The sequence below is a fragment of the Siphateles boraxobius genome, unplaced genomic scaffold, assembly GCF_051911475.1.
Source record: "Siphateles boraxobius isolate OS27281-9 unplaced genomic scaffold, OSU_SipBor_1 33, whole genome shotgun sequence".
Taxonomy (NCBI): Eukaryota; Metazoa; Chordata; class Actinopteri; order Cypriniformes; family Leuciscidae; genus Siphateles; species Siphateles boraxobius.
Window position 1 is genome coordinate 8226864 of NW_027508953.1, and position 27179 is coordinate 8254042.

General features: G+C 39.6%; 1 protein-coding gene across 1 annotated transcript in view; it reads left to right on the forward strand.

Annotated features, from left to right (window-relative positions):
* grb10a (growth factor receptor-bound protein 10a) overlaps positions 1-27179 on the forward strand; it is a 73728-nt gene that overhangs the window by 10054 nt on the left and 36495 nt on the right. The window contains exons 2-5 of the mRNA XM_077195344.1: positions 9763-9876; positions 13330-13423; positions 20175-20421; positions 22137-22272. Coding sequence (XP_077051459.1) covers positions 9826-9876; positions 13330-13423; positions 20175-20421; positions 22137-22272 — 528 coding nt within the window. The 5' untranslated portion in view covers positions 9763-9825. The remainder of the gene's footprint in view (positions 1-9762; positions 9877-13329; positions 13424-20174; positions 20422-22136; positions 22273-27179) is intronic.

A 27179-nucleotide genomic window follows, 5' to 3' on the forward strand; every position in this document is an offset into this window, starting at 1 on the left:
TAACAAATTATTGAATGCGGACAGGAGAGTACAGGTGTCACTGAGATGCATGATTGACAAACTTTAAATCCTTGATTTCAAACTATGCTGCGCTATATCCAGTTGGCCACTGTCATATTTATGTCATTTTCGTTGTGTGCTGTATGTAAAATTAGTGTTACCTTGTCTTTATTTGGAAAAAAAGAAAAGAAAGATTCCCTCTGTTGGTTCCAGTGTCTTTATGTGTGAAAAATTCTATGGTAGGTTTACTCGATCAAGAAGCATCCTAACTATAAGCCTGTTTATTTTACAGATTTATTGTTTTCATTTAATTCATTTTTTAAAATTATTTATTTGTAATTTAGTGCAAATTAAGAAACTTAATTCCAGCAATTGTAATGCATGCGTTTTTAAATCGTTATTTGTGATTTAAATGCATATATAAGGCTAGTGATGTAGTTCTCAAGACGGATTTCTGCGTTCTCGGACTCATCTCGGACTTGTTCCTTCAAAGACTTGGTCTTGACTCGGACTCGACCCTTCTAAGACTCGGTCTTGACTCGGACTCGGCATAAGCGGTCTCGTCCCCATCACTAGTTATGGGGGAATAAAGTTTTAAAAGATACTGAATTCGAGTGTATTGTCAAAATATTTAAAATTGGGAAATATTGGAAAATGTTATAAAGTAGCTAAGCCTACTAATTTAGACATGCCACTAGAACATTTTTAATTTGCTCTGCATGTCCTAACTATGATTAAAAAAGTCAGGGTGGGCTTAACATGTTGATGACAGAGCAGCACTGTTGAAGCATTTTAGAAAAATAGGCAGAAGATGATACATGTGGTGGGGATTTTTTTAATGATAGTAAAAGCATAGTCCATATTAAGACGTTAAGACTGCTCCTCTAAACGATTCCCAATCTAGCTTAGTCTGTAGGCCTAACTGTTGATTATTAACTGGGGTGATATTAAATCATGAATATCAAAACTGACGTCAAGACAAAATCTCGACTCGGACTTGCTTCCTCAAAGACTCGGTCTTGACTCGGACTCGACTGTATTTGAAAACCAACGGACTCGGTCTCGACTCGGACTCGACCCTTCAAAGACTCGGTCTTGATTTGGACTCTGCATAGGCGGTCTCGTCCCCATCAGTAATTTAGGTCACCCTTCAGGGAACTACACTAACATTTTCCACTGGTGGCACTTGCGCTACTAACTTTTTCAGTTACTAGCGCAAAACATGATTTGGTCGCACAAATTATTTATAGTAAGCCGCTCTGGATAATAATGACCAATAATGAAACTATTGCATACAGATGTGCTTTTTATTTTACTTGCCATCTTTTAACGGATCTTCTCAGGTTGAAGTGGTGCTAGTATTTGTCTTGTCACGTGATCTCAACATGTCTGTCCACATGAGGCGACGTGCACCGTTAAACCAAATGCCTTCTTGTTTTCTTTAAAATTGGTTGGGATAGATTTACTGCAATAGAAAATACAGTAGGCCTACACAATAAAGAATGATTTTCTTTTGGATTTCAACATGCTATGGTTGGCACAGATGGGCAGACTTCTGAACTCTTAAGGAAAAATAAAATAAATATAATCCACTTTGCGTGCTTCATACTGTCATTGTGAAGCTTCAATGATTTGTGTTTGAATTGTTTTGACGCAGTTAGAAATTTGGACAGTCCTGCAATTGAAGGCCCACAGAATTTACAGTAGGGCTGCACAATATTGGTAAAAAATGACATTGCGATAGTTTATTTTTCTGCGATATATATTGCGATATAAAAACAATTTCACCAGATGACTTGAATAGCTCTATTTGGAAAGAATAAATCATTCTAGAATGACTGGGGTGGTTTTGTCATGGAGTAAATCCACATAGAAACTAATATTAATAGAATGTTTTAATGTCAAGTCATCTTTATTTATATAGCGCTTTTCACAATACAGATTGTATCAAAGCAGCTTCACAGTGATAACATGAAAATAATTACAAGAAGTTTGTTTCTAGAATAAAGTTGCGTAATCGTCCACATGAAGTAACGCAGATCAAAAATATTGTTGAATAATTAAATGTCCCCAACTAAGCAAGCCAAAAGCCAAGGCAACAGTGGCAAGGAACCAAAACTCCAGCAGGTGATAGAACGGAGAAAAAAACCTTGGGAGAAACCAGACTCAGTCGGGGGCCAGTTCTCCTATGGCCAACGAACGAACAGTGTATGATGTAGCTAATGTAGTTAACCAGACTTTAATAAATGGAACCTTATTGTAAAGTTTTTCTGATTTATGTCTCTTGAGTTTAGTGTTGGACAGATCAGTTGTTTTAACCATTCGTTAAAGTGAATCGGTTCATAGGAGTCATATTAATTCGCGAATTGGACGTGTCATTAAAGGTATTGTAGGTAGAAATCCCCAAAAATACTTTTTTCCAATTTTTTTCAAACTGTCTTTATATATCAATGCATAATTAAAATGTAAGTACTCTGGAAAATAAATTATAAAAATCGAGTGTCTGTAGTTCTCTCAGGACTGTAATAAACACAGCTCATTATTCCATTCGGGACGAAAGAAATGATTGGCTGGGGCGACTGTCACTCTCCCTCGCTACCATGGATACCACCTCTGCTGATACAGGAGGAGCCCAAATGCGCGCACCCGTTTGAAAAGGAACGGAAGCTAGTAATAACAAACAATTATGGCAGAGAAAGAACAGTCACAATTCTCAGTAACGTTACCTGCATATAGAGGCAGCGAAGTCAAACGAGTTAAAAAAAGGAAGACAGTATTTGAAAAGGCTATGAACAAAAAGTCTTTGGATAAATAAAGAAATCATAAGAGAGTCGGCGTGGCTTTCCAGCGTCGGCTACTACTGAGTGATCTCAAGGGGCTGAAAAGTGACTCCATGATGGCTTTATTTCTGCTGGACAGGTAATCTTGCTGTTTTCATTTTGATGGCATTTATTTTTTCATGAAGCATGTATCACTAGCACACCTAACTACCTAATATTAGCTAACTAACGTTACGTAGCATAACTAACGGTACTGGCTTAGCTATGACAGTGTAACTTTGGTGTCGACTAGTATAACGTTACTGTTAGTGAGCCAGGGTTGAGACGATAAATAAGCAATAGGCCTATCTGCAGTCGAAAGCTGTTTTATTTAATTTCGCCAAATCTAACTTTAGGTTAAAAAGTTTAGGGGATCTATTTTTATACCTAGCTTTACCCTCTGCCTAAACTGTGTTCCTATTTTCACCGTGAACTCTACCTACTCCGTTTTTTCACGTTTGGTTTGTTGTTATATGCTCTACATATGTTTACATATGTCTTTATGTTGTATCTGTATGTGCTATACAATATATGTTGTGTGTGTGTGTTATATTATCTTGGGTCTGCAATGCAGTTGTGAGAAGGTGTTTGAGTGTATGTAATTCAGTTTATCTGTAAACAATCTTATGTTATGAATCTTACAAATTCACCTTCATCACAGTGTAACTGATAGTAACGGCAAACTTGTATCAATGAAGCTATTTATAGCTTTGCCTTATATTGAGTTTGATTCCGTTACGAGCTAGTAAAATATTTTAAACTTTACAAGTATCGTTATGCGAGCTGGATAGTGAGTACTAACAGCCATGTTAATTGTTTATATTCATACTGATAAAGTTAGTTATTTTATTACTTGTGATTCTGACATGATGTCACTACATCTGGTAAAGCTGGTAAACACGTCCGACTCTTCCAGCTGAGCGAATGGCCGGGATCGCGCGTTCATTTGTTTTGGGGGCGTGGCTTTGGAAGGAGCCGAGTAGGGAGGGAGTGGGAGTTAATGGAATAATGAGCTGTGTTTATTGTAGTCCTAAGAGGACTACAGACACTCGATTTTTATAATTTATTTTCCAGAGTACTTACATTTTAATTATGCATTGATATATAAAGACAGTTTAAACAAATTTTGACAAAAAGTATTTTTGTGGATTTCTACCTACAATACCTTTAACGGACCACGGCACACGTTGTGTGATTATCCAGGCAGTTTAGGACATCGCACAAGATTTGTCTCAACACAGAAAACATTTCATCACTAGATAGATTTTTTGGTTTTGTTTATTGAAAGTGTTGTTTATGTAATCTGAATGTGTGGAAAGCTTTTCAGAGAAGATGAGGCAACGTTATTTTAGCACAATTCATAACCAGTGGTAGTTCAGGGAGAAAAAAAAATTGGTCGTCCGACCTTTTACAATCGTGTATTCTCAAAGATGTTCAGTCAACTCAATTCATTAATATGAGCGAGGGCGGGAGAGAGAGCAAGACAGTGTTAAGACGGTGAGGGAGTGCGCGCGCGGGGGTTTCACTCTCTCTGCTCGTTCTCTCAGTTAAACAAGCGCGAAGCCAACTTGATCTGTTGAATGCTCCGAGCACGTTATAAAACGTATTCTTAAAATACACATTTCTGTTTTAATAAATGCTCATAGTAAATCATAGCATATTGCCTAAAACATATAGGTAGAAAAATAATCAAACGGTGATACATTTGCGACCCATTAAAAATTAGGGTCGCAATGGCATTTCAAAAGGTCGCATATGCGACCATTTTGGTCGCAGTGTAGTTCCCTGCCCTTCTCTCTAAGATATCGGTATTGGCCATAAAAAAAACAATGTTGGTCGACCACTACTATAAGGTGCTTCCATTGGAGCACAAAAAGATCTTTGGATTATGCAGCATAACTTGATCATCTGGTTTTACACAAACTTGTGGAGTTCATTGTTGAGATTTGCTGTCATTAACATTAAAGACGACATACTAAAAACTAAGAAGTTTATATAATTTTACCCATGTATATTAATTGAAAGGGGAAGATTTGCCTTTATGCAATTTTTTTAAGTCTTTATTGTCTAAGACTGTAATGCATATTTAATTGGAATGTCCTGCTTTAAAATTAAATTAGGCAACATTCTTATTCAGAAAGTACACTAACGGACAATTTTAGGTTTCTCCTGGGAAAATATTAGAATTAGAAATATTAGAGTTATCTCAGTGATTTTAATCTTTTGAATGTCTTCATCAAAAATATGTATTCAGCTTAGTTCATAGAATTGTTCACTAGTGACTCTTTCTGCAGGTTGTATTGTTACACCAGTAGGTGGTCACAACTACATCGTTGAGTTATGCATATGACTACTGTTCCCAGAAGGAGGGAAATGAGGTACAACACATTACTATGGGATATTGCGCTCTAGCGTCCTCTGCTGAAGACACCTTCATTCACGCCTGAAAGGGCAATGACGCATGACGATGTGGGCGGGGCTACCTGCCCACAGCATATAAATGCAGTCGAGTGCGTCATTCCCTTTGTTCTTCAGCTCTTCACCGTGCTGTTGGAACACCAACACGCCACATTTTCGCAGGAATAAAAGCCCACGGTGGTGATTCTTGTCGAAACTAAGGCAGAAAGAGAAAACTTTTAGCACAAGTTCAGCTTTGCTGGCAAATGGCTCATAAGTTTTTCTCAAACAAAAATGGTCAAACATGCCACATTCACAAGAAAACCCACTATGGTTACTATTGTTGAAGGAAAAGTCATAAAAGATAAGTTTTTAGCTCGAGTTTAGCACAAGATAAGTATAAACATAACATAACGCATGACGACGTGGGCGGGGCTACCTGCCCACCGAAAATAAATGCAGTCGAGTGTGTCATTCCCTTTGTTCAGTCCAGCTCTTAACCGGGACCCCGACTGTGCGGGGCCCAGAGGTGTTACCCAGTTTCCCTCCTTCTGGGAACAGTAGTTATATGCATAACTCAACGTTCCCATTCAGTCGGTCAACTCGGTACAACACATTACTATGGGACCTATATTCATGCCCCGCCAAGTCGCTGAACTAAACGTAAGGGACCAGCACCGCCACATGACCCTTTTTCAAAAGAGCGTTGGCCCCTGGTTAAAGGATCCCTGCGGTGAGCATGGCCTGAGTTACCATCGCCACAGTGAGATCTTGCCAGTACACCGGACAAACGTGCGCAGTGATGCCTATAACTGGCATCCGCACGAAAATCTTAAACCGAACCCATGACATTTCCATGCCCTGGAGAGCTCACACACCCCTCCAGGCAGAACCAACTCTTTATCTACTATAGACAGCTTTCTACAATTCAATGTGAAAGACATCGCTTAGATAGCGGCTTCTCACTAGCAAAGTTGGAAAACATGACAAAAGGCTGGTCAGACAAGCGTTTAGCCTATATCTGCTCAATGTACATGCGTATAACTCGCACAGGGCACAAAGCAAGTCTCCTGTCTTCCTCTGAGTCAGAGATTTTACAGGGCAGGCAGCTCGAACGAGAGCGCACTCCCGACATGACTTTAGGCATAGACGTCGAGTTCGGACACATCACCAAACGCAAATCAGGTGCAAAAGGTATGCACCAATAGCGCATGGAGATTACCAATGACAGGGCAGCATCTTTATATTCAAGGATTCTAAAGGCTCAAACGGAGGTTAAGGAGGCAGATACGGGGCAGACCGGAGTAAGGAGAAGAATACGAGCTTACACAGAAAATCATCTGCCCTCTGTTCGGTTCCGCATCTATCTCCAGACCCAGATTTAACAGACCGAGATATAATAGCCCCTTTTGAGATTATCTGGAATCCAAGAGCTTGTAAATGTAAAACAAGTGTACGTGTTTGTAACATTGGTTGTTCCATGCTGTCTTAAGCCAGGAGCAGTTCGTCCAAATAGGTGAACGATATTATGCTCTGATGGCACAGCAGGACAACCACCGCTTCTTTACATCTTCCAGATATGCACGGTGCTATAGGGGCCTACAACTTGTAGGCAATCCCCTCGACGGAGACCTCAGAAAATGTTCTGTGCCCCGGGTGGATTGTGGTAATATGCATCAGCAAATACACCAATGTAAGCCATACCTGAGGATGCAGATGGCATAACAGGTGATATACTGCAAGCATTTCTGAACTTGTAACACATTAAAGTGTGTTCATCTGTTGTAAATCTAAGACAGGGTACATTTTTTTTATGGGGGAGGAATTAACAGCTGAAAAACCTCTTCCTCCATCTTCGCTTGTGGCAAAGCCTGAGTTGCCTTTTATTTTTACTTTTGCTGAGGGGAACAATGATTTCCCGTCTCGGTACTGGGGAAGCCCTCTCAGACACCGAAGTTCAAGTTAGTCCACCAAAACAGAGGCAGGCGCGAGAGAGACCGCAGCCGACAGCCCTACTGGAATCGTGCGAAGAAGCCAAGGTGTTCGTGCGCGCGCCACTGCGGCTATGGGCTCGAGGCAGACAGATAGGATTCCCAGGCATCACACCTAGTCCTAGGGAACCCCACGTCCTATTGCAAACATTGCTCAACTGTATTGCATATTACTACATTTTCCTTCTCTGTCGGCACACGGCCAGACTACGAGATTAGCGATTCCAATGCATTATTATTGTTTTGACAAGCAAACACATGAGGCTTTGTATGCTGAACACACATTTATTTTATTGACAACATAAATAAATAAACCCGCTATCTTGGAGGCTTATTTTTACCCAATCTGTATAGATCTACAGGCGAGTTCTCATCCACTGATCCTCTGTATCAGGCCAGGTCACTCGACCGACAAACTTTGTTGCCGCTCTCCAATACAGATCAATGCAAGGGCCATCACTTCACTTCCACCCTCCTCGGGGGAGCCGTGATCTGTCCTGCTTAAAATATATATATATACAGTCAGAGCTTTCCTCCCCCGCATCCAGTGAGACAGAATTCAGACTCAAGAGCGCCTAGTCGTGAACACTACACCGACACTCCTCGGCCTCTATACGATCGTCTGACTTTCCGTGGCCTCCAAAAACGGTGATCGCCGTATCTGGATTAGTACCCAAAGACAGGAGCAGACCGTGTTTGGCCACTGTCCAGCCGAGCATGTGCTACACGCCGCTGGAGCTGCCGGTAGTGCACAGCACACATGATTGGGGTTGGAGAGATTCCAAACATACCGGTGTGAGTTACATTATATCTTAATAAACACCCACATAACTTATGTTTACATATTTCTCATGAAAAAGTGTTAGCCATTTGTTAGTTGTGCTAAACTCGAGCTAAAAAATTCTCTTTTATGCCTTTTCCTTCAACAATAGTAACCATAGTGTGTTTTCTTGTGAATGTGGCATGTTTGAACATTTTTTTTGAGAAAAACGTATTAGCCATTTGCCAGCAAAGCTGAACTTGTGCTAAAAGTTTTCTCTTTCTGCCTTAGTTTCGACAAGATCACCACCGTGGGCTTTTATTCCTGCGAAAATGTGGTGTGTTGGTGTTCCAACAGCACGGTGAAGAGCTGAAGAACAAAGGGAATGACACACTCGACTGCATTTATATGCTGTGGGCAGGTAGCCCCGCCCACATCGTCATGCGTCATTGGCCTTTCAGGCGTGAATGAAGGTGTCTTCAGCAGAGGGCGCTAGAGCGCAATATCCCATAGTAATGTGTTGTACAGAGTTTACCGCCTGAATGGGAACTTTTGTTTCTTATGATTGACCTCGAATCATTCACTCAACTGAGTTGTTCATTAATGGCTCACTGATTCAGTTTCCAGTAAATAAAATTTTCCTTTACAACTTGAATGTTCTTAGCATGTGTAATGTACATGTGATTATTGTCAGTCTTGAAGGCAGGAAAGCTGGCATACCCTTCAAAGAAAAATAAATGAAAAAATATCATAAATATTAATAAATGAAAAAGAGTCCGTGCATGAGATTTGCTTAAAAGATTCATAAAAAAACACTGATTGGTGAATGAACACAACACCATTTTTGAACACAACATTTTTGACAACCACTGTTTTTATTTTTAGTGCTGATCCCAACTGAGATTCAGACCCGTCGCCAGACCTCAGTCTTAAGGGGGGCATATGAAATGTATGGGGGGGCACAATTATTATTAGCCTACAGTATGTATATTTATAATAATCAACTCTAGTCGCGCAGCACGTAATCATCACGTTAAACATATAACCAACAGCAATATGACCAGGTAGCGTAGCCTACACCACATTACACAGAAGCAATGTTACGAATATCCATAAAACACTTGACTATACAACATATTAGATGTAACACCAGAAACATCTTTCAAACATTGCATTTTAAAGCAGTCAACAGAGGGTTAGCGTAGCCAGGAATCACAATGTAGGTGGGCCCAGAGAAAATCAGGTGGGCACAGCCTAAAATGCATCTTTGATCAAAATAGGCCAACACAACTACACCTGCTTGAATACACCACAGTTTAATCAGAGCACAAGCATGTAAGTCATCATAAGCAATGTTAAGAACATAACGATAAAAACAGCATTTCCACTGCGCGAGGCCACACTACACACACGCGCGCATCTGACAGATGCAAAACAACACCATCATCAAATCAGCAGGACAGTAGTGGACAGTGTGTAAAAACAATGCTTGGTCATAGTCTGGCTCAGCGGCCACATAAACTACGTTAAATAAACAACATTGACTAGGCAACTACATAGTAAACGTAGATTGGCTTACTTTTGATGACTAGCTTATAACAGGAGACGACGGGGCTTAGAGCAGCTATGATAATATTAAAATTAAATTAAATTTAAATTTTCTGTGCCTCAAGTGGGGGGGCACAAGCATTTTTGGGGGTGGGCCCGGCCCCCTATGGCCCGCCCATAGCGACGGGTCTGCTGAGATTCAAGATATTTTCGATATGAACCAATTCTCTCTCTGTCTTTCTCTCAGGCTGTTGCGCAGGGGTTTTGGAGGTGCATGTGACAGCTCACATCAAGTGCGGCGATTCTCATCATGGCCTTAGCTGGATGCCCAGACTACTTCCTCCACCATCCAAACTACCAGGTATACTCTAATGTAGTTGTAGTGCTCTGGAGTCTACAGAGCTTTCAAGTTCAGCAGGGCATAATGTCAGTGTTTCTTGACTGTGCTGTAATATCTCTTCAAGCAGAATATGCATGTAAAACCCAAATGCTCACATGCACATGCACAAATCCTCCTGAACCAGCATAAAGGGCCTCATCTATTCAGCGGAGCGGTTCCCAAGTGTTCAGTGGCATATCCGCATGCCTTTCGTCGCCATGGTGTTGCCATGGTGCCACACAGCTGACATGCAAAGTGGCGTCTGTTTCTATTTATACCAGGGGTGCACAGTCAGGCCCCTCTCTATATTTGACTCTCCTTATCTTCTCTCTCTTTCTAATATCATTACTTTCATTTGACCTTATAAACTACCCATCCCTTCCACAAACTATTCCTTTCTCAGGCCCTCAGGCCTGAACTTGTAAGAGCATCAGTGTAGTGAAGGCAGGGGTGCGGGCTGCCCTCTCTGCAGGGGATTTCTCAGAGCCACAGGTACCTTGCCCTAATCTTCCCAAGCAGGGGGACAACACAGCCCAAATATTCACTTTAAGGAAACACAACCTAGACACCCTGGCTTGCACTGTGCTCATGCTTTTTTTTTTTTTAAATTGAAGCATTCAAGCCTTCTGCTTTAGCTTTTACTCACTCACTCACTCACTCACTATGGAGGACCAAATTACTAAAAATTAAGTGATTATTAAAATTAGTCTTTAAATACATAATTAATAAAACAAATCCTATATCTTTTTATTAAAGATTTATGAATGTGTATGGTCATTTAATTAATTTAAAGATTATTGTTTTTATTGACAATTTAACTGTATAGTGCTGTACAATAATTTGTATAATGTGAAGATTTTTCGTAGTGGTTATTTATAATTATTTATTAGTGATTTATCAGTATTGTTTCAAATTGTGCATGCTTATTTTCCAAAATTTGTACAATTCAAAGTTAATCTTTAAAAACACTAATAAAATGATAACACGGTTACATGTTATCTTTAGCAAATCTCAAAATAATCCATGTTTCAAACTGTAGATAGTTTTTAACATTGCCTATTCATCGGTTATCGCCATGACATACAAATATTTGTCAGGTTATCGTTACTGGCTAGAATTTTTTTATATCGGTTTATCCTTATGTTTTTTTCTTTTCTTCCTTTCCTGTCTTCAGTATTTATTCTTATCTGAAGTGTACCTCTCTGTTTTAATCTTTAATCTAGAGTATTTTTGCTGCAAATTGTGTTCAGTCAGTCTGGGTCATCTGTTATTCCTCTTCTTTAGGTTAAGGTTAGGGAAGTTAATTGGAGAGTTGCAAGTCTTAAGTTGCTTGTAGTTAATGAGGATGAAGATTAGGGTCAGAGGTCATAGGTCAAATGGAGACTTGGAATTGTGTTTCAGGTTTATAGCAGGGTGTCTGCTCACCAAGAGCCAAATGGGAAAGTTGAGTAGTTGTTTATGTTTGTCAATGCATTTGTATATCACAGCAGCGCCTAGAATGGCCAAGTTGTAGCTTTTGAGGTCAGAGGTCAACTCCTAAATGCTTTGGCTTTCTAACCACTCTTTATTAATAGCCTAGATTCTGCAAGGGTCACATGACCTGCCTTTCTAGGAAATTCACTGCCTTTGTTGCCCTGTGAAATCAGCTGGGGGTTAAGGTTTACATAACGGACACAAGGCCTGGAGCCTATCCAAGTACAACACACACATACACACACACACACACACACACCCTCTCGCATTCCTCTGTCATCCCCTGCTACAGATCCTGGTGCATTCCACTTTTGTGCTTCCTTGAAGAGAGTAAAAAGTACGTAAAAAGCCTTGAATGTTTGAATTTGAAGTAATATGGCCAAGATTAAAGCCCACATAAATGAGAAGATATAAACTGAACACTTTCTGTTGGTGTCGGCGAGCAGCATTTATTAACTTTTTTTGGTCTTTTAACACTGTGCAAGATTAACAGTATGCTGGCTAAAGCATTAGAGAAGCTTTCTCAGAGCTGTAAATTTCCCTTCCTGTTTTTATAGATGTTTTTCTCCTTTCGGAGAGCCGGCTGGCTTGGTGCAGCGTGAAGAGAGAGCAGAAGAAAGAAATAGAAAAGAGGCAGGGAGTGAAGAGAGCATGGGGACCTCTGGCAGAGGCTAGTTCCTGGAAACTCTGCTTCCATGTTCTTAGGTTTCCTAGAAAACTGGAAATTGAAAATGTGGCTTTATTTTTATTTTCTTGGACTACTGCTTCTAGCTTTGTGCATTCTGCTTTGAGTTATAGGGTGTGATATTGTGTGTGGTTTGAGAGCACTAGAGCCAATGCTGTGTGCATAGTTTGCCTTATTTTGTTCTTAGTTTTATGTTGAGGCATTGGGAATGCTGATTGGGACCCCCCACACACACACACACACACACACACACACACACACACACACACACATGTGTATGTAATTACTACTGCCAAATACATGTATATTTTTTCCCCACATTGATTCTGTTTTTCCTTCCTTCCTTCCTTCCTTCCTTCCTTCCTTCCTTCCTTCCTTCCTTCCTTCCTTCCTTCCTTCCTTCCTTCCTTCCTTCCTTCCTTCCTTCCTTCCTTCCTTCCTTCCTTCCTTCCTTCCTTCCTTCCTTCCTTCCTTCCTTCCTTCCTTCCTTCCTTCCTTCCTTCCTTCCTTCCTTCCTTCCTTCCTTCCTTCCTTCCTTCCTTCCTTCCTTCCTTCCTTCTCACTCACTTACTTACTTACCTACCTACCTACCTACCTACCACTTACTTACTTACTTACCTACCTACCACTTACTTACCTACCTACCTACCACTTAATTACTTACTTCCTTCCTTCTAAATAAGTTATTCAGAGCAGATTTAAGCAGTTTATTTAATTGTTTTGTACTTTAGTTAACATTAATGATACAAGACAGCAGCAGATACAGCGTATTAAAGGATTAGTTCACCCAAAAATGGAAATTATCCCATAATTTACTCGCCCTCGAGTAATCCTTGGTGTATTTGACTTTCTTCTTTCAGCCGAACACAGTCGGAGTTATACTAAATAATATCCTGGCTCTTTCCAGCTTTGTAATGGCATTGAATAGTGCCAGAGTTTTTGAAGCTCCAAAAAGCGCATCCATCCATCATAAAAGTACTCCGTATGACTCCACTGGGTTAGATGCCTTCTGAAGAGAAGCGATGGGTTTTTGTAAGAAAAATATCCATATTTTAAACTTTATACACTATATTCACTAGCTTCCGGCCATGGCCGTACACACGTTCACGAGAGAGTCGAGTTCTGGCAGAAGGGTGACCTCTGACCCCGATGCATTTAGGATGTAAGCATAGGTGAGAATAGACGCCTCTTGTAAAAAAAAAAAAAACGTGTTACTCTCTCATGTACACACGTTTCATCGTTGAACTGTCTGACCTCCTCCCTTTCTTTTTCTTCAGGACAATGTTGACCGGACCCCGTCTCTCAGACCGTCCAATATCATTGGTTCAAGCTTCCAGCAGTCCTCCAATCTGAACTCTCCTAATCATCCAGGTGGGTTATTAAAGGGTCTTTCGGTACAGATAAGTTCCTTTGTTTTATTTCTGTACATTCATTTATGTATTTAATTTAATATTATGAATGACAACATTTAATTGCATTACAGAAGCAGCATTGTCCTCTGTGGCATTGATTGTGCAGGTCACAGGGTTCTGTAAGGTCACAGAGGTTACTGGTGACCCCTCCTTTAGCTGCAGCGATTCTGTGCACTTAAGGCTGTATTTCCTCCCCGAGTTGTGCAAGCCAGGGCCTTCCCCGAATCTCTAACCGTTTTATAGCTGTGAGCAAGGCTGCTGGCCACAGATCTAGTTGTGTACATGAGTGTGTGTGTGTGTGTGTGTCCTGCTCTGCTCTCCAGATGCTGCCTTGCTTTAACGTGTCACTACACTAAAGCATATAGATTTTTCAGAAAGCCACAGCAGGCTTTTGTGTGTAGACATGTATTCATTGTGGTCTGGGCACATTGGTAAGGGTTGTAAGAAATACAGACATTGATGCATGCATATACATGTGCTTGGCGGTCTAAACGAGGACATGCCACAACCTTCTATTGTTTTGTATATATGGTAATTATAAATAACCCTATCCCTTAAAGCAGGTATTTTAGAACTTGGTCCACAGACCCACAAAAGGGAGAAAAAATGCTGGGGGAAAAATGTTAGATGTAGGGCGTACTCGCAATAAGCACTGTTGCCTTTTACTCAGTCCGAGCGCGATTGTCCAAATTCGAGATTCCAAACGAGAGCGTTCCCAAATTCAGATCGAAAGGCGGTTTAGTCATATTTAACTAACTTCTGGGGATATATTTGTATAGCTAAGTAAACAGTCATGATGGGGACTTTTCATTAACTTCTACAGTTTATATTCTGTTATATAACTGATAATGATATTTTCTTTCGACTACTTTTAATCCTCACACAAACTATTCTGCATTTTTAGATGTTTAATAAGACATTATTTAGTCTGTTTATTAAGCTGTCTTCCTCGTGGGGGCCGTAGGGGCAGTATCCCATATATACACAGACACACACTTGAGAATAGACACACACACACACACACACACACACACACACCAGGGGCGCCGTTAGAAATGTTGGGCTCTATAAAGAATATGAGATTGGGCCCCCTACCGTACCCATTCCATTAATAAAATCGATCTCTGGGGGCCCCAAAAGTGTGTGGGCCCTTAGAATCATCCTAACTTTTCCCCCCTTAGCGGCGCCCCTGCACGCACACGCACACACACGCACACACACGCACGCACACACACGCACGCACACACACACACACACACACACACACACACACACACACACACACACACACACACACACACACACACACACACACACACACACACACACACGGCATGAAAGCCCATACATCTTTCTTGGTTTTTTTTGTTTTTTTCTGGTCATCTGTGACTAGCCATTGGGTGTGTGTGCATGTGTGCGCATGCTTGCACTTACATGCCTGTTTGCACTCTATAAGTTGAGGCTAGAGTTATATGAGGTGACCCATATTCAGTACACACAAAGAGTGAGAGCGAGAGAGTGATGGAAACATGAGTTGGGCACATGAGGTTGGACCATCTTCTGACACAGAGTTCCACAGTGAGGAAAGAGAGCTGAAAGAAAAACAACAGGAAAGAGACAGTGTGTCTGTATTATGCTCTGAAGAGATCTCTGTATCCTCTTTATAAATTCACTGCTGGATGGTAATCTTCCATATTGCGTCCCTCATACAATACCAACATAAACCTGACTGATTTTGGAACGTTTGTCAGACTTAGCCACCCTCCTTCTCTAGTGTGTGATTTGGAATAGGATTTTTTCCATAATACTATGTACAAAAACACTGTACTAGTTCTAAAACGCCTGGCATCATCAACATGGAAACATGTCCAGAAATCTCAGTGTCACCATTTTGCCATGTCAAAAATTTTACCATGGTAGTAGTAACATGTTCTGATACATGTAGCAAGATAATGCTTTGGTTTTAGACATAAACGTGGTTCGGTAGCCTACCACCTTGGTAGTGGTACCATTTACAAAAAACATGGAATGATCATGGTAACATGCAAAAAGAATCTATAGCATCACCATATTCTAAAGCCACATTCTTTTACATGTAGCATGGTAATGCCACTGTTTTTGAAGTAAACCTAATAAAAAGATGGATTTACTTTTAAACCGTGTTCTAAAAAAATGGTATTAATTTGGTGCCATCTTTAAAAACCATGGTAATAACTAAGTACTTAATGGTAATGTTAGTGTTTGTTAGTTTTGTGACTTTGTCAAGCCACCTTCATTTATATAGCCCTTTTAACAATGTAGATCGTTTCAAAGCAGCTTTATGGTGATAATATGAAGCTCTAGAATAAAGTTATTGTCCAGCTAAAGTTAGTTTTGATTGATTTACTTTGTTGCAAAGATCATTCTTCCATTCTTCTTATGATGTAACGAGTACACCAGGATTTATGGGAAGGGTTCCCGGTTCCGGCTGACCTAATCTATGCAGCCTAACATTGAATTATAGAAGTTTATAATGTGTTGCGTATGCTAGGTCAGAGATATGCGTTTTTAGTCTAGATTTAAGCTGACAGAGTGTGTCTGCTTCCCGGACAATGTTAGGAAGACTGTTCCAAAGTTTAGGTGCTAAATAGGAAAAGGATCCTACCGCCACCAGTTGATTTCGATATTCTAGTTATTATCAACGTGAAGGACTATAATACGTTAAAAGCTCGCTCAAGTACTGGGGAGCTAAACCATGTAGTTTAAAGAAATGTGAAATGAATGAGAAGACAGGAAGGGAGTGTTTTGAAAGGCATATTTGAACCACTTAGCGCTGAGAGCAGTGAACGGAAATGCTCTTTGACATTCACTTGTACTGGCTGTACCTCTTAAAGATCTTGTACTTGTTGTTCCTCATTGTTTTAATAGTCCTATTCATCGTATGTTCTTGTTTGTGTTTTGCTTTTAAAAGGACATCTCTTACGCATAGGACACTTGCCGAGCTCTCTTGTTACATACACAAACACTTATGCTTGGACACATGCGGAAATGTGTGGTTCTGGGATATGTACAGAATGCACCGTTCGGACGCTGCTGGTATTCTACTGGAAGTCTGAAGGAGGGCTTTGATTTAGACCTGATTTAGCCTTGTAAATATTAGCTTCCTAGCTAAGTTAAAGTCGGCATGAAATGAGAATTTTCCAAATGCATGTTATAGATTTTAATCTTATTGTAAACAATTTATTCATGGATATGTTTCATTAAAAAAAACAATTAAAATTCATTCGTAATTCAAAAATGTAACTACAGGTGACTTATGCAGGACTATCATTTAGCCCACTTAAGGCCATGAGACACCAAGCCGAGATAAGCCGAGATAAAATGACTAGCGGCGACGGACTACAAAAGGACTACAGGTGACTGTCAACTTTGGAAAGGAAAAAGGACTGTGTAAGGAAATAACTGTCTACATCAGCAGGTATTAATAGTCTATATTTGTCATTCAAAAACAGAAACTAGGACTGCAGATATACAAACCCTAATCAAAGCAGCTCTTGCTTACCATTTTAAATATCAATCAGGCAGATCTCAATCTTCATTCCAGGCGTTCTCATGTTGTTATGAAAACATTCACATATTGGAATGCTCATGTAAGATGATAATTAGAATAGCCTTTCCATCATGACTTTTTTTGCTCACTTTCTTTACTTTCGCTATTATTCTTGTGCACGGACTCATTCGCCAAGCTGAACAGCCAGTCAGAGTTCTCTCTCTCACCGACAGTGCTGACGGACGCCGATTCAACGTGTTCAATCGGCCAAAATAACCCTGACGGGCTCCAACTAGCGCTGACAGTGCGAGAAACACTGCAAAAACTGGGCCAGCCGATGCTGAGCAACGGCCCGACGTTGTCCGAAGGTCAATCGTCAGCTTGGTGTGTCAGGGCCTTTAAACCCTACCCCTGCAAAATAACATTCATCTGGCTCCACTTTAATTTGCAATGCCTACATCTCAAAATCCAAATAACAACAGTTTGGTTTTTGGTTTTAGTTAATGATTTTGGTTTTAGTTAATGAAAGTTAAGTAAAAAGATTGAAGACCTGTTCACTTAAAACAATAACTACATAGCATCCTCACCAATGCACAATAAAGTTCTGTTTATTACAAGCACGTGCTGAAGTCATGTCGTCTGCTGTTTTAAATGGTCAAGCTCTTGGGTAGATACTGAATAGCTGTTAATTTTTTTATCCTTCATTCTGATTATATTGTTCCTGTGCCATTATCAATGTGGACTTTCCTATTCTCATAGAATGATTATTAAAACTTTATATTTATAGTTATCGTAATAGTTGTCATCCTTGGTGTGAACGAGCCTTAAGTCAATATATGAAAAATTGCTCCTGTTATAAAGTGAGCTAGCTTAGCTAAATGTACTTTTTGGATGGTCTACAAATAGCACGGTCATCTCGCTGCCTTCTTTACTAGCCTGGATCGATACAGATGTCACATTTCATCAATGATAACTGTTTGACCTGATGAGGGAAAAGCACTTTTGTGGCCCGCATTGCACTAACATTACATTTTAGCATAATTTGCTAACCTTTTAAACGCACCAGTTGTTAGAAGAAATCACTCTAGGGCCTTAAAAGCTTGGTTTTTATGGGTCTTCATTGCAAAGAGTGCTTCTCAACTGACAGGTGTCCACCCAATGATGTGTCTCAGGGCTGTTTTGATAAGGTTGCGGATGGGCAGATGAAAAACAATGCTAAATGCTAATTATAAAATGCAGTACTGTGGTTTTTCTTCGTGCCTCAAGTGGTAACCCTCAGTTGAGAATCAATAGGTAAAGCATTCCAGTCATCAAGTTAGTGAAAATATACATGCCGACTATTGAACCTGTCTTTCTTGCTTTATTTAACAGGCATGTAGCGTCACATGCGGCAGTTATTACAGAGTAATTCCACAAACCACCTGCTTTTCCTCCCACTGCACAGAATACATTCATGGTGACCTGTTTTCCCTGTTAGAAAGATTAGTGGAATATTTGGTTTTGGAAATGTCAGTGTTTAGTGTTGAGGGGTCACTATCTCGATAAGATATGTGAGTGTGACTTGAGGGATATGATCAGGTCAGGGAACACTGGGAAATGTGACCAAAGGGCTGACCAGCTTAGTGTTTATTCATTTAACTTGACACTGCCATCTTGTGGCAATTTATTGCTAGTTGCACAATATATTGCATTGTTTTCATGATTAATGCTAATACTGTTCAAATCAGACTATTAAAATCGTTTTATTACTGTCCCGGATCTTTAACCACTACACCACAGCACCTCAAGATGCAAACGTATTTGAGAAAACAATCCATACTCAAAATAAAATAGCTTGAAACACAACATTTTTTGATATCACCTTTTGCTGAGGACATTTCTGTAATTCTGGGACACCACTGAACCATAATGCAAATAGAGAACAAGTGGACATGGTACTGAATGTTCTGTGGCCAATCTGTCAAAGTGTGTCCAAAGGATCAGCCTAAAATCATTCAGGAAGCCACAGAGGATCTTAAAAAACTCATCCAAAGAAGTGTGGGCTGAGAGCAATGTGGAAACCACTGCTAACCAAGAACACACACTCTCATCTGCCAAAAGAGCACCTGGCTGATCCCCAAGACTTTTGGAAGAATGTTCTACGAGTCAAAAATGGAACATTTTGGATGACATGTGACCCATTATGTCTGGCATGAAGTGAAAACGGCATTCCAGAATCTAAGAGCATCTTACCAACAGTCAAACATGGTGTTGGCAGTGTGAGAATGCCTTGTTGCTTCAGAAGTCGCCATGATCGAATTGAGTTGTGCTTTATCAAAACTAATAAATATTTAACCCCTAATATAATAGTTATGTGGTGATGCATTTGGTCAGTATTTGTTTTATTTTAGAATTTGTTTTATTTCACACACACACACACACACACACACACACACACACACACACACACACACACACACACACACACACACACACACACACACACACACACACACACACACACGACCAGAATTAAGAAGTTTGGGGTTGGTAAGGTTTTTGTTTTGTTTTTGAAAGTAGTCTATGTCTACTTATTATATTCTAATAGTATTGTGTAATATTATTTAAAATGACCTTTTCTATTGTAATATATTTTAAAGTGTAATTTATTCCTTGTCATGGCAGAGCTGAATTTCCAGTTTTCAGTGTTACATGATTCTTCAGAAATCATTCTAATATGATTTTGGGGCTCAAGAAACATTTCTTATTATTTTCAAAGTTAAACACAATTATGCTGCTGTGATGTATTTTTCTTTGCATAGATTCCTTTTTTTAAACTGCAATTATTGGAAATAGAAAATGTTTTGTAACATTATTCATGTTTTTGCTGTCATTTAATTTATACTTGGTGAATAAAAGTTTTAATTTTGTCATAATTTATAATTTAAATATCTTTTTTGCCTATTTTTATTTGTAATGAATTGCTTCTGCAGCATGACAATTCAAAAACAGTACACCTATTACACAGTCTCTTAAGTAATATGCATAATAATCAATTATTAATTTCAGTTTCGAATGTGAATTGAATGTATTTGTTAGGCTGCTCTTAGTATCGGGGCTGCTGCTGATACACTTTTGTTGCTTGTAAGTGACGTAAGACTCAATCTCTCTCTCTCTCCATGCATGTTTTGTTTTGCTGCAGAGGATGATGTAGATCTGGAGGCCCTGGTGAATGACATGGCCTCTCTTTCATCATGTGAGAGCATCTATGCAACCTGTGGGACCCAGCATTCGGAGTCCGCCCCCCTCTTGCACCGCACCAATGTCAGTGGGCTCCATGGCAACAGAACGGCCCCACAGCTACGGGCCCCAAGTAATAAAGTGACCGCCCCCTACTCTCCAGCTCAAAAGCTCCGGCGATCTCAGCCAATGCACATACAGGCTGTCAGGTAATTTATTTGCACAGTGCACACAAAGAAATGTGAAGTTATGATTTCCAGTTCTGACAATTAAGCACAATTTGTAATTGAAAAAGTCATTTTTCTATACTTGAAAAAATACAATGAAAACCGTAATATTGAATAATTACAAAAATATTATCACAATTCAAATTCAATTTATTCCTGTGATGGCAAAGCTACATTTAGTCTTCAGTGTTCATTACATGATCCTTCAGAAATCCTTCTAATATGCAGATTTGGTGATCAGTGTTGAAAACAATTGTGCTGCTAAACAGGATTCTTTGATGAATAGAAAGTTCAAAAGAACAGCATTTATTTGAAATAATTTTTTTGCTAATGTAAAAATCTTTACTGCCATTTGTGATTCATTTAAAGCAATTGAATCCTTGCTGAATAAAAGTATCAGTGTCTTTAAAAAATATATTACTGACTCAAAACAAAAAGGTAGTGTAATTGTGCTTCATTATGCTTTAATATTTCATCATTTAGAACCTGATTTTTGTCAGTGTAGTTTTTATAAAATTATTTTTATTGAAATTATTTGGTCATCATAGTGTTGGAACCCTGCAAAAATCCCTGTCCAGTAATTTATCATGACTAGTTCTGTGAATGTAATTTTGTGCGGTTTAATAATAAAAAATCGTTTTTATTACTAAAATATCACCACAGTTGATTTAAAAAGGTGTGAATATATGAAGTACATATATGTGTGTGTGTGTAATCTTTTTTGTTTTACATATTAATCATTGGGCTAATTAGCACTTTCTTAGTTTGGATCTAAAAAACATTATTCATACCCTCCCGTAAGTCGCTACTGATTGCATGTTATGCATGTTTGTTACTTTTCAAGTCATCTTCTCAAAGTCATAATATTTTCTCTTTCCGAAATTGTCTCCGAGTGCTCGTTCTAATAAGCTCTTTTACACCTCACCTTTCTGCAGGGCTTCTGTGTCGTTCGCTGTCTTTCATCCGCTCTTCTCTGATCTCCGTGACAGCGGGGTGTAGTTTCACACACATACACACATCTAGATGGGTTCACTCAGAGGTTTCTGTCTCTACACACTCTCACAGACACACGGTCTTCTTTTCGTACTGACTCAGCCATGAACCCTGAACGGCCCACCCCCTGGTACGGTTCGGATTTTAAAAATTCCCTCAGTTATTATGGTCGCTCAAACTGCGCTGAGGCAGTCATGTTTTATTCCCGGTCTTATTGATGTAGATCAAAGACCCGAAGATGAGTTTTAAAATCTGCAGTCTATGTGCCTGTCTGCTGAACTCTGCCGCACACTATGAGAGTTCATGAACCGATTCTCGGTTGGCTAAGTGGGTTTCAAATCTCTCGCTATCATTCATATATTCTGTAGTAGAATCAGTAATGCAGCGGTGAGAATGTCATGTGGATTCTTCTGATTTATTTTTCATTAGCCTATCACTTTACAGCACTGAAGTTTTCAGAGAACTTCACGGCTTTAATTCCCTGCTCGGTTTCATATTGATTACAATACAGATGATATCGGGAATACTGCATGGTTAATGGAGCAATGAGACCTTGATGAGATGAGATGAAACTTAACAAGGTTCGGTTGGATGTTTTAGTCCTGGGTATTTTAGCCTCAGGAATGATATTTGAAGTGTTAAAGAAGAGTTCAGTACAAAAGTACAACTTTTTTTTTCTTTTCTCTCTTTGTCACCCCTTGTAGGCGACTTCAAGAAGAAGAGTTGCAAGTTCGTCCTGCGTCTTTGCCAGCTATTCCGAACCCTTTCCCTGAGCTCTGCAGCCCCTCGGGATCTCCTGTGCTGAGTCCTGGATCTCTGCCACAGCCATCAGAATCACATGTAAGAGTTGAAAACAGACACTGCGGCTCTTAGCCTTGTAGCTATTATCTATCTGATACAAATGAGATGTTACATGAGTGATTTATTGTAGGTATGAGACTTGAACCTCACTTACTGGTACAAAAAACCTGATGGGGGTACAGTGAGATTAAGAGAAACTTGCATGAATAGAGGTTAATTAGGTCTCGGCAGGTTTTGTTGCATTTCATGGAAAACTAGTTCTGCCCAACCTTGCATTATAGAAATGCCACATTGGTTGTTTCAGAATTTAGTGAGCTGCCTATGTATGCAGTTTTAGGCGTCAGAGGCACATAAGCATATATGTGTGTGTGTAGATAGATAGATAGATAGATAGATAGATAGATAGATAGATAGATAGATAGATAGATAGACCCGCTTTGTATTGTTATAATGTCGGTAGTATATGTAAATGAACAATGATTATTCATTCTCCATGTTACCTGGACAAATAAATTCACGTTTATTTGTCAGCAAAAGTCTGCCGGATTTTATTTTTTCCTTTTGACAGCTCCAGGGCTTTTTTTTTCAATACTATAGATTATGCTTCTGCTTTTTTGCGCCCCTGACCATCCGCAGTCAGATTTGCAGAAGGTTATATTAACAAAACAGTTATTGTAGGTAGGTTTATCACTGGAAATGTTATCATAGGTTGTCTACTCTTTAAACAGCATTATGGTAAAAAGGGAACACTATGGCAACAGATTTCTTATCTGTAACATATGCGACGGCATTTAGCTTTGGGTGGTTGGGTGGAACTGACAGAATGGTTTTTTTTTTTTAGTGTTTTACGTTGTTGACTACAAACACAGTTTTTCAGATTTTCCATCACTGTGTTCTCTCCATATTTAAGATTCTTTGCAGCCTTTACCTGCTGCCTACAACATGCTGGATCCTTCACTGGACCGACACTGAAAGTAACTCACTCACGCTAAACATTTATTCTTTGAATTCTTGCACCTGGGAAAAATACAAGTCGACACCATCATAAGCGTATCCACTGCAGGCTGGGAGTGGCCTTGGATGGCAACATGCCCAGTGCATTATGGGTGTTGGAAGTTTTCTTATTTGGCAAAAGGGAAGACAACAGCCTTTTTTTCTCTGGTTTCTCTAGTCAGGTAGCACAGATAAAAAAAAAAATTAACCTCTCTACTGCATAGTTTTATTGAAAGCCATTTTTGCCAGAGGTGAATAAGCCTTTAAGCTCAGCCTCAAAGCATACATCAGTTTTGACATGAATGCTTAAGTCGAATGTATATCTGAACTGAGTATATCTGGACGCTTGGCATACATGTACATCCGAAGTTATAGCCTTTAAAAGTAAATACTCCATTTGATAACGTGTGCTACTGTTAACACAGGCGCTTAACACGCACAAATAAGCCGCGTTTCCATTACAAATGTGCACAAAACTCTTGCGATATTTTCTAAATATCTAAAAGTTTCCATTAACCGATGTTATGGGACTGTAGGGCTGGGTATCGTAACAAAATTTTCGATACCAATACCTTGACTTCGATACCGGTTCCTGAATGATACTTTTTTCGATACCAATTTTATCCAAATAACATTACCTAATTTTATTTTTATTTTTTACACTCATATTTTGAGTCTGTAAAAAAGCACCAGTGCTAAAGTTTTCTATGTTTTCTAATCATTTAACAACATGTATTCTTTACTTCAATGAGCTCATTGTTTCTGCCTTACCTTAATGCATTGTTTAACAATGAAACTGAATGAAAATTAATTGAAATGCATTACACACAGTCACCCCTGATAACAGATCACTCTAAATTGTAATTTAGACACATGCATTTTCTGTAAAGCTCATTTGAAACGATATGTATTGTGAAAAATGCTATACAAATAAATGTGAATTGAATTAAATATAGGCTACTGGGGTGCGGGATATATGCCTCGCGCTCAGCATACGTGAAGCTTGCGCAAAGCACTGGCAAAAGTAGCCTAATGATTATGGATGTGTCGGGAAACGATAGCAAGGAGATATTTTGATTGTTTATTAATAAACAAGTGTTTACTAAACGTGTTGGCTGCAAAGATGATTATTGCGAATTTGCGATGCTGACTCGTCATCCCTGCAGTAGTGAACGCGCGCGCCTATATGGATTAGGTAATCAAACTATTTATTTCTAATTGTTTCGTTTAAAAGTAGACATATTTTGAACATATATAGAACTATTTCTCATGTCTGTGAGGCAAGTATCCTATATGCTGAGTTTTGGTTTATATGTGACGCGCTCCAGTTCTTGTAGTCGAAGGCGGATAAACTTTCTACTCTCGAGTGTATTCTGTGCGCTTTTAAGTGCCTTATCCGATTTACCGTGTTGCCGGTCTTGGCAGCAATTATCTTGTCAAAAATATTGCATTGTGTGCTTATGGCATCGAGTTGGGTACATAGGTACACTTTTGATCATTTCTACATATTTTCTATCTATCTGGGTTGGACGCTTACACACACACATACACACTACAGCCTCACGTGCGACGAGGCAAAGGCACGTCTCTGGGCAGCCACGTAGTGTTTTTCCGCCACAGCCAATCATGCTGCATGTTTATTGTTTCACTGACGTTGACGAGATTAACCACTTGGTACCGAAAAACAAGACATTTTTCGGTACTCGGTAGTATCGAGGCAATTCGGTCGGTACCTAAAAAGTACCGAACTCGGTACCCAGCCCTTTGGGACTGAAGAGTATTTTTTTCCTCTTGTGATAATCCCAACAATGGATGTTGGTACTTTTACATATATCCCAACCACAGCACTAGCCATTATTTTTAATCGAAGGAGACGTAGGTATGTTATCCAAGCTTTAATGTAAAGGAAAGCTTTTTAATCTTGGGAGCTGCTGCTTATGAGATGTTTCTGGGTGTTTCTCCCTCATATCTGCTTTGAGGTCTTGATTGTGGCATTTCTTAGTGGTTTAGAATCCAGTATTCCCGTAATTCTTTTGTCTTCTTCTGTCCAAACATACCGCGCCATCTACGTCAGGTGACCTGTAAATGCGCAAAAACGGTTTCCATTGCAGTTTTGCGAAATATTCCTTTTTCAAACTGACTGAAAAACAACCTCATACGAGCATAAACTTTTTTGCGATATAGGGGACTTTTTGCGAAATTGACGTGTTTCCATTTGGCATATTTTCAATTCGCAATTTAAATTTGCGCTGTTTGAAGGGTAATGGAAACATGGTTTAATCTTAAAAAGTTGAATCTTTGTGCAATGTCTGTGCTATATCTCTAAGTAAGTTGTGCTTGATACAAATGTCTTTGTGCTATAGTTTAAACTAGAGTCGCAGGTATCCCTGAACCCCCTGGCACAGAAGTGCTCATCAACGTGGCCGTCTATTGTTGTTGCAGTCTCCAGCGGTTTGTTGTTGTTCCGTCTCTTCCGTTTCTTTTTTGTCTGTGAAACGACAGCCTGGGTCAGTGTTGCCACTCTGTGGACCATCTAATTAGTGCAAAAAGAGTTAAAGACGTATCCAGATTAGGAAAATCAGGCTGCTAGTGTGCATTATGCAAGTACTTTGCTGATGATAAAATTTACGTTGCAAGCACTAGACGCATGCCCTAGCGTATATACAGTATATAAAATCCAAGTATTCTTGGCAGTTAGCCAAGTGTTAAACAAGCCATGACTGAAAACTGAAACCCCCTCCCCTGAGACAACATTGTGAATGCAGCAATGTATGTAGGATTATGAATTGCGGTCTGAAAGATGCAGGCACGTAACCACCATATGGGGGCAATCCCACAATAACTGGGTATAGCCAAAAATCTCTGTTTTGAATTGAAAATAGCCTGTATCATTTTACGTGATTTGAGTAATGTAATTCGTACTTTAACGTGAGAGATAATTAACTTTAACAGAGCTATTTTAGGAATACGATTAAGAGTGAATGTGCTTATTTGGAAATAAAATTATCATTTGCAAATAATTCGAATGTACATTTGTTTCGTTCCCCTCCTCAATGTTCAAGACATGATTAAGGCCTTGGTAAAGATGTTCTGTAATGCTACCATCTAAAAGTCTATCTTATGTAGCTAGAATTGTTTGTTTTAGGCTTTAGTATGTGCTAATTGAAGAGCACTATTTTTACATCGGTCACTAATGCGGTTACAATTCAACCAGGATGCTGCCTAAGAAGGTAACGGCCAACTTGCTGAGTTTTAGTACATAACTAATGACTCAAAGCTTATCAGGTTGCCGTTGCACGGAACGTTTCCTCTTTAATCTCCTGTACACTCTTTGGACTTCACCGGGTCAGTCTGAGGGATTGTTCGTAAAGCTTTTCTTTCCAAGTGCGCTCTATTGTTGTGTAACAAGTGCCCTACAAGATAATATGTGCATTCGTCAAGCATTGTCACAAGTGTGAGATCCTGAAGGGAAAAATGTCAGTCTCCTTTTTTGGCCTTCAACGCCCATTCTATCTTTCCTTAGCATCTTCTGAGCGGAGGCTTTTTTTCTTGGTGATGAGAGTTGCTTTCCTTTCACACGCCGCTTGCGTTTCCACTTGCGAGTGTGCATGGATGTTTGTCCAGATCTGTGCCAGCAGTCAAAGCCCTTCCTTCCTCCTTCCTATCCTCGCTGTCCTTTCCCACAATGTCCTTAAGCTTGCCTTTAAAAGAAAAAAACATTGTATTTATATACATTGGCACGCACACGCACATTAGAGTGCTCATGTTTTGTAAGTGAAGGCTTTGAGAAGTTAAGTGTCATTATGGGATGGCCCTGTGTTTCCAGTGACCTCACCTCGGGTGGGGTGGGGGCATCTTGTGATGTCCTGTATGCGCTGTCTGACTCTATTTCTGTCTTTTCAAGTGAATATGATCATTTTGTTGTTGTCAACACCCTGGGGACAGTCTATCCA